The sequence below is a fragment of the Sitophilus oryzae genome, unplaced genomic scaffold (assembly GCF_002938485.1).
Source record: "Sitophilus oryzae breed Bouriz unplaced genomic scaffold, Soryzae_2.0 scaffold_1625_pilon_pilon, whole genome shotgun sequence".
Taxonomy (NCBI): domain Eukaryota; kingdom Metazoa; phylum Arthropoda; class Insecta; order Coleoptera; family Curculionidae; genus Sitophilus; species Sitophilus oryzae.
In genome coordinates this window covers 1,924,346-1,937,436 of record NW_022146309.1, presented here as the reverse complement: position 1 = coordinate 1,937,436, position 13,091 = coordinate 1,924,346, and the positions used below count along the sequence as shown (strand labels likewise).

Sequence of the window (13,091 nt, the reverse complement as noted above, 5' to 3'; positions counted from 1 at the left end):
GAAGAATTTTGAGAATAGGTATGCCTCATGAAACTCGTAGGGATCTGGTTCGGGCCGTGAATGCAGCGTGGCAGGCTGTACCTCAAGAAGAGATCGACAACCTGATCAGGAGCATGGAGAGACGATGTAGGGCTGTAATGAACAGTAGAGGAGGCCATATCCTTTATTAAGTAAAAATGGTTTTATCTTTTTTTTAATTCACAGTTTAGAATAAAAAAAAATGTGTGTATTTTTTTGAGTTCAATAAAAATCAAGGTAAATTTGAAAAATTCGGTAAATTTCGCATTTTTATTTCCAATACGTCCTGTAAACTATTTTTTTATTTTAATTTTATTATATCAGAAATGCAAATAATAAAATTACTGACGATGGCTGGATAAAATTGTAATATCCCTAGACCTTTCCGGTGTGTGTATTATACAGGGTCTCCCAATATACCGTGGACATAGAACTACTACATATTTTTGGAATGAAAATAAGTTCATTGGACACTACCTCTATACTAAAGAATGCTAATGTGAGAAATATGTTAGAGTGTATCAAATTTTAAAAAATAAGAAGCAGACCTACAAAATATACAGGGAATTCTATTATTCCGTGGACATAGAACTGCGTATTTTTGCTTCAATATAAGTTAATTACACACAATGTACCTCTATACAAAAGTGCTTCGTTTGTCCGTTAGAGGGCAGTCAATGAAAAACAAAACGAACTTTAACATAAAATTCCATATTTCCGCGAACTAGATCATTAACGCATACTAGATTTTATGCGCCTACGTATCTTGATATTACAAGAATAATTTTTTGTAATTCAGCTTCCGAAACGCATTTTTTTAAAGTGAAACTTCTTTAGGCGCAATGGGGTAAAAATTTAAGGCCGTGACAGTCAAGTTTTGTTTTCTTATGGCCGCCATTTTGAATTTTTATACTATTAGATAAAGCAAAAAATAATCTATATAATATAATAATATAGTAAAATAAGTCGCGAGTGTTGTATAATAATCAAATAAGGAAAATTATCAAAAAGCATAAATATCACAACTTTAAATTTAAATGTGTACCAAATTTACATTTTTTACATGCTGGTGATCACGAGAGAAGATTACAATTTTGCAAATGGGTTCGGGAAAGTGTTCAAGAAAGTCCCCTTTTTTCTACAAAAATATTATGGACGGATGAATCTTTATTTACGAATTCTGGTACATTTAACAGAAAAAAATTCACATTATTATGCAAAAAAAAATCCTCATTTAATTAGAGAAACCAGACCACAACCACAAATAAGATATTCTTTGAACGTCTGCGCTGGCATTCTTGACAATAAAATTTTCGGTTCTGTATTGACCTGTATTGAACTCTTCTACACAATTTTTGTGCATCCAAATTTGACACTTAACAGAATAAAACAAAATTAACTTGCTAACAGGTAAAGTGCCAATTGCATTTCCAAGGCAGACTTGATCTTCGGCAAATTTTGAAAAAATCTATTTTTTTAGTGAATTTGATTAGATACCACCAGAGGATACCACCATATAGATACAACAGTTCTGAAGATATTGTCATTTAAAATAAACGGATTATTTTCAATTTTTTGACATAAATCCGAAACTAATCAAGATACCGGGGTTTTCTTCATAGGTGTTTTTCAAACTTCTAATTACACAACTTTTGTCCCATATAACCGAATTCGTATCTCTCGTAGTTTCTGAGATGCTAATGTTGAGCATCGAAATTGTCACCACCCTGTATACTATAAGGATTATTTTAGGAAAAAAAATCGATCGTCGCGCGTCGGTGGAAAAATCGGTCGTCGGAAAATATTTCTATTAAAATTTATGTAAGGGTAGTTTACACCCTCCCCGTACTATTTCTTGATTTTGGTGAAACTCAAATCCCAAGTAGCATCTATCTGACTTCGAACTAAATCTGACCTGAAGCGACGTCAGATTTTGTGCAAATTTAGGTCGGGTGCTGGTGATACGACCTGTGACGTCGCTTTCCTATTAAAAGCGACGTCGTTGGATCTCAGTCGGTAAATCCAACGATCTGTCGACGTACAAAATAACAACGTACCATTTTTATTAATTTCCCAACGTCGTTCCCACGTTGGATTGCACGACGTATATATACTTGAACTAGCCCGACGTCTACCCGTTGTCCGAATAGGATACGTCTCACTGATAATCTCTAAAGTAACGTCCAATTATATTTTGTTGTATTTTATGTTCATATTTATAACCTAATTTACGTATCTCTATTTACGTCCGTAAATACAACCCATTAAGTAGCATTTGCGACCTAATGAACATCATGAACATAACCTAATAAAAAGTTTTTGTAAAATTTTGTAAACTTATGCCTAAAAAAACACTAAAAAGGCATTTAGACATTCATCTACATTTTACAGAAAGAGGTCGAGGCTTTTGCAAAATAATAATAGTTGTAGTGACGTCTTGCCTCCACCCATAAATGATTTTTACCCGGAAGAGATGCTGCATTACACTGGTGCATCTTAATTTTATTTTTTAGCTTAGGAAACCAGCAGACCCCATCCTCCTCCCACATGTGAGGTTAGGCTTAAAAAAGTGGCTGCCCATTTTTTTAAGGAGAAAACAAAAACTAAAATATAGTTGCACAAATCCACAAATCACTGATACGCAAAGTGAGGTTACGTGGCGTACGTTGGAATTATAATAATTATATACGTCATAATACGATTGCCGGTCGTCCGGTTTGATGACTTCGGTCGTGTGAGACGACTAAAGGATGCTTCACGCTACACCGTAACGGGTCCGAGCCGTGCGTCGGTGAAGACACGGCCAAACATTGTCAAGTGTTCTTTACACATATACATTCATGCCAGGCCGAGCACGATCCGAGCTTCGCCGGAACTCGTCCGTGCCCCGTCCCAGAAATGTCGGCGTACATTTTTTTCTCGGATCCGCTCCGTTCCCGCCACGTTGCGGAAAGCATGAATGTACTTTTCCTGGTGCCCCTGACTGCAATCTGCAGTTATGGTATAAACAAAGTACACTTTTTATCATGTCTGTAGTAGGTAGTGAATCTTACAGCAGTATTTAATGAGAGGGAATGCATAAAACTGGACAATGAAAGGATGTAATGAAAAAGATAGGTCCTTCATCTTGCCCTTTGAGCAGGTGTTGTTCTTTTTTCATCAACTGTAATTGGCACCAATTCCACTTGCGAGAACTTTGGCATTGTTCGTATTAAATCTTCGTGTGTCTATGGGGCTGTGTTTTATAATATACTCAGAACTAATACGAGCCCCGTTATCAACTCGGTGTAGCATAAACAGAAGGACCGGACGTGGCTCGGTGTCTACTTCACGAAACGTGCCCGGCTCGGGTACGGTCCGGTGTACCGTGAATCATCCTTAATGTTGGAGACCCGGCCGGAATTGGCATATTGGTAGTTCATATTAAGTCGGACACAGAAATCCGCCATTCTTAACACGTATCCGATTGTCAGCCATATTAAAATCGTTTTTTGTTTTTAAAATTTATATTCTCATTTCGATTTCTAGTAGAATAATATTGATAAGGTTGAGTTTGGGGGGAACCACAGTACAGTTTTATGATTAAACCAGCTAGAAAATTAAAAAAATATTTTGCGAGTAACTTTTTTATAGATATTTTTATTACATAAATCTACCTAATTTTGAAGGCGCTCGTTGTTTTCCGGAGTATTTTAATCAGGTATATCAAAAAAGTGACTTCCGTTGACAAAACTGATGTCTGGATTAATGATTCAGAATTATTATAATATGAAATTAGATAGGCACTTATAGTTATATTCGAGGAGTGATTATGAATCCATTTGTAATTAGGTAGTTTGGTTAGATTTTTATGTATTCCCGAATCTGTATTCCCCATTTAGGTGCAAATAAGGGTCGTCAGGCGGTCGAACCGACGTTGGTACCCGACGTCGGGTTTATTGAACGCGACGTATACCCGACGTTAGATAACGTCTGCTACTTGGGATGTTAAAGCGTTTAACATTTGACCATAGGCACCCCAAACCTCATTCAAATCGGAATAACGGTTCTTAAAATATGTGTTTATTTTTCCAAAGTTTGATGCCCTCTAACGGATATACTATTCTCGAGACTTTTCTATAGAGGTAAATTGTGTCCCAATGAATAAAGAATACAAGGACAATTAGCACCCGAGACCAAACTGTGACCATTTACCCAAACAGTGCCGTGGCACATATTTTTCTTAACATAGCCGCTTGAAGCGAGATTTATATTTTTGATCAATGTTTTCACTACGCCTATGGTGTAGCTGGTGGTATCATACTAATTAATTACGAAAAAAACGTATTAAAATGTTAACAAAAAGTACATAACTAGATCGACGTATAGCACATATCAAGTACAGGGTGTCCCACTAAGAATAGCTCTCGGCTGTATCTCGGAAAGTATTAGTCATAGAGCTTGTGGAAAAAAATATTTATAACTAAAGAGACCAAAGACATTATAAAGATAGACCGAACATCTCATTCATAAATACTCGTTGGTAGTGTATCAAACATTCCAATGTGTCAAACAAAGACAGAAGAGACAGAGAAGTCTAAAATTTCCGACCCCGGCAACCGAGCCGGCAACTAGGCGCATTTGGATTGTTCTAATGGCCAGTAGCGTATCGTTTTTTAGAACGAATTTAATTAGTAAAGTAAAAGTAAAGTAATTAGTAAAATTTTTACTCCATATTAATACACTACATTAACACTTTTTCGTTAGATGAGTTTTGTTATAAGGTCTAATATAATAATATAATTAATAATATAATTAATATCCCACATATACTTATGTTGAAACGTTAGTAGGTAGTTTTCGAAAATCGATCCAACGTCGATATTCAATTTAAACTTTCAGTTACTTCTATATAAACTTTCAGTTACTTTTGAATATTTACAGGGTGACTCAGGCTTCCGAAACAGTTCTATATTAGGTTTGTGGTTGGTGACTTTTCTTTCAATTTTTTTAGAATATGGAGGCAATGGTAAAGCACATTTTAGACATTTTTGTAATCATAGGTGGCCGAAACATATTTTCAAACTAAAGTTGTAGATTTGCCATTAAATTTCTATTCCAGAGATACCTAGGGTTGCCACCTGTCCTTTTTTGAAAAGGACAGTCCTTTTTTGGAATAACTTGTCCTTTTGACATTTTTTGACTTAAAAAGTAATTTTTATTTACGTATTTTCCCTGGGAGAAGAAGAGAACTTAGAACTTCCCGTTTAATCTCTGAGAAAATTACCTACAGCAAACAGAAATATTCTTTTCGTCCAAATTTAATTAGAGGTGTTATAAAACTTATAAATAAAATTTTCTTGTTTAGAATAGGCAACATTATTTAGAACTTCCCATTTAATCTCAAATGATAGTTTAGGTTTTAGTATCAAATCTGTGTGCTACAGTATGGGATTTCTATCGCATAATAATGAATATTACGTTTATTTACAAATCCATTACTTAGGTAGCTTAATCAGACAATCGAATTTTAGTTAAACGTCCCAATCTTCATGAACTGCATTAAGCATATGTATTGCGGTTTGAATCACCCTGTATGTGGACAAAAATATTTTGAAAATGTGCGTTACAAAGGCCCCGATCTTATGTAAAGATTGAAATAAAAATCACAAACCAAAAACGTAATAGGTAAAAAGCTTTTTTGAAGGCCTGGGTTACTCTGTATATAGGTATGTATAAAACTAGTAGCCTAAGAATTATTTACAGTTCGTCCCATTCTAAAAAAGGTAAACACACCGTACAAATAAGGAAGAGGTATTTGTATTGTACGGTGGTAAAAACTTGTCTAAACAAGACCGAAGGGGCAGATATAAGATATAATAAAGCAATAAAATGTAAAAAAGGACGGATAAACACCTTTGTTTATTTGTTGAGCAAAATCCTTTAGAATATCGTATATAATGACCAAAATATGACGCAATTTAAAAAAAATAATGTCACTTTCTGGCATATAATAAAGTTTCAAATATATGCAACGTTTATATTCAAATTTGTTATGATCTACAACAGTTAGGTAGTAATTGAGACGAATTATAATTCAATTACCGGCTACTATGTTCTTGTTTTAATAGATCAAAATTCAACAAATATAATTAGAAATTATTTTAATTGTGAGAGGCTCCCTTGTGGGACGCCTATGTACGATTACGGCGGAAACAATACCTACCTGTGAAAAGACAAATTCGGGTAATTTGAGCTTATTTTTCCACACATTTAACACTGTCCTACCATATTGAAAATTCGCAGATTCAAAAGTATGTTAAACAAAATCAAAAACTACTGAAAAGCTCACTTCGGACTTGATTCGGACTTCAAACACACCGTAATCTAAACGTAGTATGCTATAACGGACCAAGGGCCGTCGCGAGGGGTGGTTTGGTTTGGTTTGGTTTGGTTTGGTTTGGTATACTATAAATACATATACTATAAATACTAGCTTCATAATCTTCAGTAAATTTTGGATCTTTTTTGTTAGAACCATTTTCCCCTATCTACTAAAATACAGTGGTGGGGGAAGGTTAGATCTGTTTTTATTTAAATGTTAATAACTCCGGACTGGATGATCGGAATCCAACAGATGAGATCTCGTTTAAAAGAGCGTTTCTTACTCTGTATTATACTGCATAAACAATAAAATAACCTTTTGAACGCAGACGCTAGGGGGCGCTCTTTTACAACTTAACAAACATTACGCGTTTTTTTCAAAAAAATTAAATGCGATAGAATATGTAATTTTAGCTGATACTAAAGAGTAATAAAAGCTTAATAAATCTGCTAAAGCCGCATCTTGATATTTTTTTTCAAACCAAAGTTATTAGCGAAATTATAATAAATACTAAAATATATAGGCCCTGAATTACCTTATTTTTCTAACACGGTATCACTAGCCCTCTTGATTATGACCATTCTAAAAAAAAGATAAAAAAGATTGTTTTATTCAAAAAATCGTCAATGAACCAGAATACTAGGTGTCTTAATATCTAATAATTAAGATGTCAATGACAGTGAACAAGAAACGACGCCTCAGTGAATTCATGGTAAGCTTTGGAAAAAAGTTGCTTCTGAGGGATAGTTTAAACATCAAAATATTATTATATCAACATTTTGATAGTCTCAGCAGCGTTTTTTATCTTTTGATTGCTTTTCTAAAAATACCTTTCTTCAATAGAGAAAAAACGCTGCTAAGACTATCAAACCAAATCAAATGTTGATCTAATAACACTTTGACGCTTATACTATTATGTCAAAAGCAACTTTTTTCCAAAGCCTTCCAGGACTTCACTGAGGCGTCGTTTCTTAGTAACTGAAATTGATATCTTTATTATTAGATATTCATAGATCTGGTATTATGGTATTCTGGTATATTGTCGATTTTAGAATAATCTAATCATTTCCATCTTATTTTTTGTCAGAATTTTCATAATCAAGAGCGCTAGTAATACCGTGTTAGAAAAATAAGATAATTAAGGACTTATTTTTTCGTATTTATTATAATTTTGCTAATAACTTTGGTTTGAAAAAAGATATCAAGATGCGGTTTTTGCTGGCATTTTAAGTTTTTATTACTCTTTACTATCAGATAAAATTACATATACTATGGCATTTAATTTTTTTGGAAAAACGCGCAATGTTTGTTAAATTGTAAGACAGCGTCCCCTAGCGTCTACATGCAAAAACTTATTATTATTGTTTATACGCTGTAATATAGAATAAGAAACTCTCTATTAAACGAGCCCCCGGTTGTTCGATTCCGTTCATCCAATTCGATAAAAAACGCTAAAAAGGTGTAGTGGACTGTTTATTTCCCTATAAAACGTTACTCGGATTTTCACTTTGATGAAAATGGCGTGTTATAATAATTATCATAACAACTTAAATACTCTGTAAGAATTCTATGAGGACTAAATTTTATTGGCACGGAAAATTTATCGAGTAATATTAACATTTTACCCTTCTTAAAACTAAAGCGCCCCCGTTTAGAACTCAAATATAATTTATTTTGTAAAAACCAAAAATTAAATTTAAGTCTCATGATTTGTTTTTTTTTGCAAATAAACTGCGCAACATTTCTTAACCCCATGCTTTTGAAAAAAATACGTCTTAAAGCTTCGGTAATATTGCTTAAAATGCAATATTCTCCTTTTTTGTGTAAGTACAACACAAACATAAAATGGCTGCCTTATAAAAGGACGCCATGTTCGCCATTTCGCCTTTTAAAAACCTCTAGTTTTATATGGGCCTTTAAATAATCATCAACACTTTAAAAACTCTTATAACACTTCCCTAGGTGTCATGGGAATTTTGCTCTTCCAATAAAACCTGAGGTGCTTTTGTGATACTTAATAGTTTTATAAGCTACCAAAAATATTTCTATAGAAACTTGACCATTGACTATAACCCCACTTTTTGTTTCGGGCGCTTTGGCTTTTGCAAAACAATTTTTTAATCAAAATAATTAAAACAAAGCCTTTCAATACACTTCAAAATTGTCCAAACCACAGAAGATGGAAAATCAACACCGTCTTTAACCAAATTTCCCTGATATCTATACATTCTTCCAAAGGTCCTTTGCCCCTTCCTTCATCGGTGGCAGTCGATTCAGTCGAAGTATTTGGCAATATATCTTCTTGAGAAATGTCTAAGTTTTGGTAATTTTTAGTAGTTGTGGGTGGTGTGCTTCCCAAAATATTTTCGCGGGTTTTAACGCACTTTCTATAAAAACTGCTAATGTATTTAATTTTTTACAATTTTTCTTTCTACTTCCATCTTTGATTTACAAAAGCAAAACAGGAACATAAAACATAACCTAACCCTAAAAATATAGCGCCCCCTATTCTACACATGAAAGGAGTTGCTACTGAGCCTATAAGTTTTATAAAATTCTTTAGGTTTTGTAGTAGCTGTAGAATGTTTATTAGGTGCCTTAGGATTTATAAGGGTTTTACGAAGTAAGCTATAAAACTCCAAGAGTAAAAGTTTTATAATAAGGTTCTTAAGAACGCTATAAAACCCTTTTAAAAAACCTTAAGTAACCAATACCAAAGGTTTTATAAATCAGGTAACGAAAACATTTTGGATGCAATATTATAAAACTTCAAGTATTTTGGTATTTTTTCGAGATGTTACAAAACTTTTAACACCAATAGTGTTCTTATAAGACTTTAAACACTCTTATAAATGTTAAGGTTCCTTATAGACCTCTTATAAATATCCGTTACCTTTTAATGAAACTTTAGGCTCCGAAGAATGTTACTTGGGCTGGCTCTTTCTTATCATTGCGCCTTTTACACTTGAAAACTGAACAAATTACCATTGTAATACAGTTTATACAAAGTTCACTACACACAACCAACTATTAAAAATCGCTAAAATTGTTGCTGATGTGGCGTAGCGAGCATTGAAAGGGCCCTGTATCACGAATTTCGCAGAGGGCTTCTGAGACACAACCGTGGGAGGGGGGGGGTTAAATAAAATAAAAAACTTACCGTTTGATCAGAATAGCTTATTATTTATTAATAACTTTTACTTACAGGAATAAAATAAACATTCTTTCCAACAATAAACATAAATATCAAAACAAGGAACGCATGGTCTTTGGTAAAATTATACCTACAGAAATACAATAAATATTCGTTCCAACAACCAACAACAAACAAACATAAAAATAAAATCAAGAAAATATTATGAAACTAAAATCAAGAAGGGTAACAATAATTATTAGGTATATAACAATTTTACTTTTTATTTTTGGCAACCGTTTGATGTATACGAGGACAGGCGAATGCGTGATGGCCGCGTGCTCTGGCTGTAGTTGATACGGGGTTTCATTAAAATATGAGCAAAGTTTGCATAATTACGAAAAATGTTGATACTAATATCATATTTTTTTTTACTGCTCGGTGGGCCCCTCAGGTTAGTGGGCATATCTACAGCTGATACAGCAGTTGCTACGCCACTGGCTGATGGCCAGCTGATGACTCATTCGTTATATCCAAAAAAATGGCGTCTAAGGTCACAAATTCTGCTGCCTGCTGCAGTCCGTATATGGGCGTTACATGTCCTTGTATTCTTTAGTCATTGTTGTGTCCAATGAACTTGCAATGAATATGATTGCAAAAGGAATCATAATACACTACATAGTTCTATATCTACGGAATATTGGGACACCCTTTATATTATATTAAAAGTTATCTAAATATTAAATTCAGTAGATACATAATGATTTTAGTCAATCTATAGATTATATTTTGATTGTAGACGTCTTGAACACAACTTTTTATCAGACTTGCCATCTTTAAGAAAACTGGACTTCAGTAGAAACGAATTAACATTTATAGATCCTGCATCTTTTGCGGCTACACCTGCTTTGGAATTTGTCAACATATCAAACAATGCTTTAGCGAATATACATCCTTCAACATTCAAGCATCTCATGAATCTGTATGAATTAGATATTTCGAATAATGCCATAACCGAGTTTATTCCTGGCCTACCACACGCTATAGAGTATCTTCATCTTCAAAAAAATAAAATTATCGTAATGCCACTCAATCTGGATTTGCCAGCTTTAAAGATCCTAGATTTAACCAAAAATAGAATAGAATTTATACCTAAAGGATTGTTTACAAGGTTGCCTCAACTGCGAAAGCTATATCTGGGTAAAAATTTCTTAAAGAAATTAGAGGATGGTACACTGAGAGGATTAAGTAAATTAGAGGCATTGGACTTAATGGAAAATGGACTAATTCATTTAGGAACGTATGTCTTTAGGGACACTAGTGACCTAAGAGATTTAAATTTAGGAAATAACAGATTAGAGCTAATAAATCCTGAACTGTTTCATTCCATAACACATTTAAAAAGATTAAATTTAACACAAAATCTTATCAATGAAATTTTACCCGGAACAATGGATAAAAACAATGAACTACAAATGATCGATGTATCATCTAACAAGCTTGTAAGATTACCTTCGGCTTTCATGGGGTTAAAGAACCTGAGAATATTAAATATAAATTATAACAGGCTGAACTCGATCGATCCGGAAATTTTAGGAAGTTTGCCATCGTTAAGGGCCTTGAAGTTGGCCCATAACTTTATAAAAGAACTTAAGGAACACGTTTTCCATAAATTACAGCATCTCTCCAATATCGATTTAGAAGAAAATGAATTGGAATATATCGAATCTAATTTTGTTAAGAATCTTCCAGTTCTGAAACAAATAAAGTTGTGTAAGAATAAAATTAAGGTAAAATTACTTATTTTTTAGCAAGAATCCTGATAGTCCAAGAAATATGCCCTCAAATACGAAGTTTTGGTAAAAACTTGAATTTTTGATATTAGTTACTTTAAAAGATCTAAAAACGAATTGTATTTTTTTTTTAAATTCACCCTCCAGAAGGGGTGAAATAAATAAATAAAATTATAGAAACCATAAGACTAAAAAAAAATTAAATAAGACTTGTAAAGCGTCCAATTTTACATAAAAATGGTCTCTATAATTTTTTTGCTTAAATCAAAATTAACCGGGATAGGAGACTAGATGCATTAGTAGCTTTACTCCTTGTCAAATCCTTTGTTCTTTTTCTACCACTTTATATGACCTTGTTCTCGCCTCCCGTGACCACTGACGTAGCTGTATAGTCGTCGTCTATTAACTAGGCAAAGTATAGTCGTGGCACTCGCCATAGTTTAACAGATATGTATTTAGGAAAATATGAGTTCACAATCAAATAAAATAAAAAAAATGATCATCGAGTAAAAACTTGGCTGAAAACAGAATATTTTCACATTTCGTGTAAGTAACAATTCTTCTGTATCTGAAAATCTTCTGATGGGAAGAAATGCGGAAAAAATATATATGACATATTTTTATAATATTATATATTTCAGAGATTTTCCAGAACTTTTTTTGATTTAAAACAAGTTTAATTTTCTGTAGATAACTTTCTGTTACCATTCTATTTCTTATTTAGTAAAATTTTCGTTAAAAACATTATATACGAAAAGTGGTAAAAAACTAGAGTGAATATAACTTTATTAATACTTAGCTATGTTTTCTTAAACATGAAGGATACCAGAATAAATTCGTGTAGAAAAATTTACTTTATCATATACAGGGTATTTTTTATGGCGTCACCAAAATCGTAATATTTAAAATGTTGTATCTCATTTTTTTTAAATGCAACACCTTGTATATTATTTTTCTTTCAGATGTAGAATTAAAAGGTAAACACTTTTTGTATTTAAAGTTTAAAGTGTTCTTAAATTTTTAGCCGTTTTGCAAATATTTTCTGTATTTCATTACATATGGGATTTTCAACGATAAAATATCAGACAAAGATCATATTAGGTGGCTTTGATAAACATTTACTGTTGAAAGAGCTATATGTAATATAATACTGCGAATATCTGCGAAACCGTTAAACATTTAGAAACACTTTAAATAAAAAAATGTTCACTTTTTAATTCTGCATCTGACAGAAAAATAATATACAGAAATTTAAATATTCCGATTTTGGTGACGCCATAAAAAATACCCTATATAGAATAATGAAATTTTTTCTACGCGGATTTGTTATCCATGTTTAGGAAAATATAGCCTAACACTTGGCTATATTTTCTATTTTCTTTATTAACACTTGGCTATAATAAAGCCAAGTGTTAATAAAGTTATATTCACTCTAGTTTTTTTACAACTTTTCGGATATAATGTCACTGGAGAATGATTCAAATAAAAATAGTGTACTATTTGCAGAATTTTATGCCAAATCCGATTATCTAGAGAAAAATGGAGGGGGGGTACAGTTGGTTAGGCAGTTAAAAAAAACTAACTTTACCATAACTTTTTTGTGACACAGTGTATATAACAAAATATTTTAGGATACGCTCCTTTATAAACCTTCAAACATATGAATAAAACTTTTTTCACATCTTCGACAGCGGCGACAATATTGGACTTTCTTGCACTAATGGGCCACCCTGTATATTTACGGTGGTTTAAAGCTAGGTATGGCACTTTTCTTCCCTCAAAT

General features: G+C 32.9%; 1 protein-coding gene across 5 annotated transcripts in view; it reads left to right on the top strand.

Moving 5' to 3' along the window:
• Nucleotides 1-13,091, top strand: part of LOC115880507 (protein artichoke) — a 140,955-nt gene that overhangs the window by 80,296 nt on the left and 47,568 nt on the right. For all 5 annotated transcript variants that reach the window (XM_030897724.1, XM_030897723.1, XM_030897725.1 and 2 more), the window contains one exon: nucleotides 10,315-11,305. In XM_030897724.1, coding sequence (XP_030753584.1) covers nucleotides 10,315-11,305 — 991 coding nt within the window. The remainder of the gene's footprint in view (nucleotides 1-10,314; nucleotides 11,306-13,091) is intronic.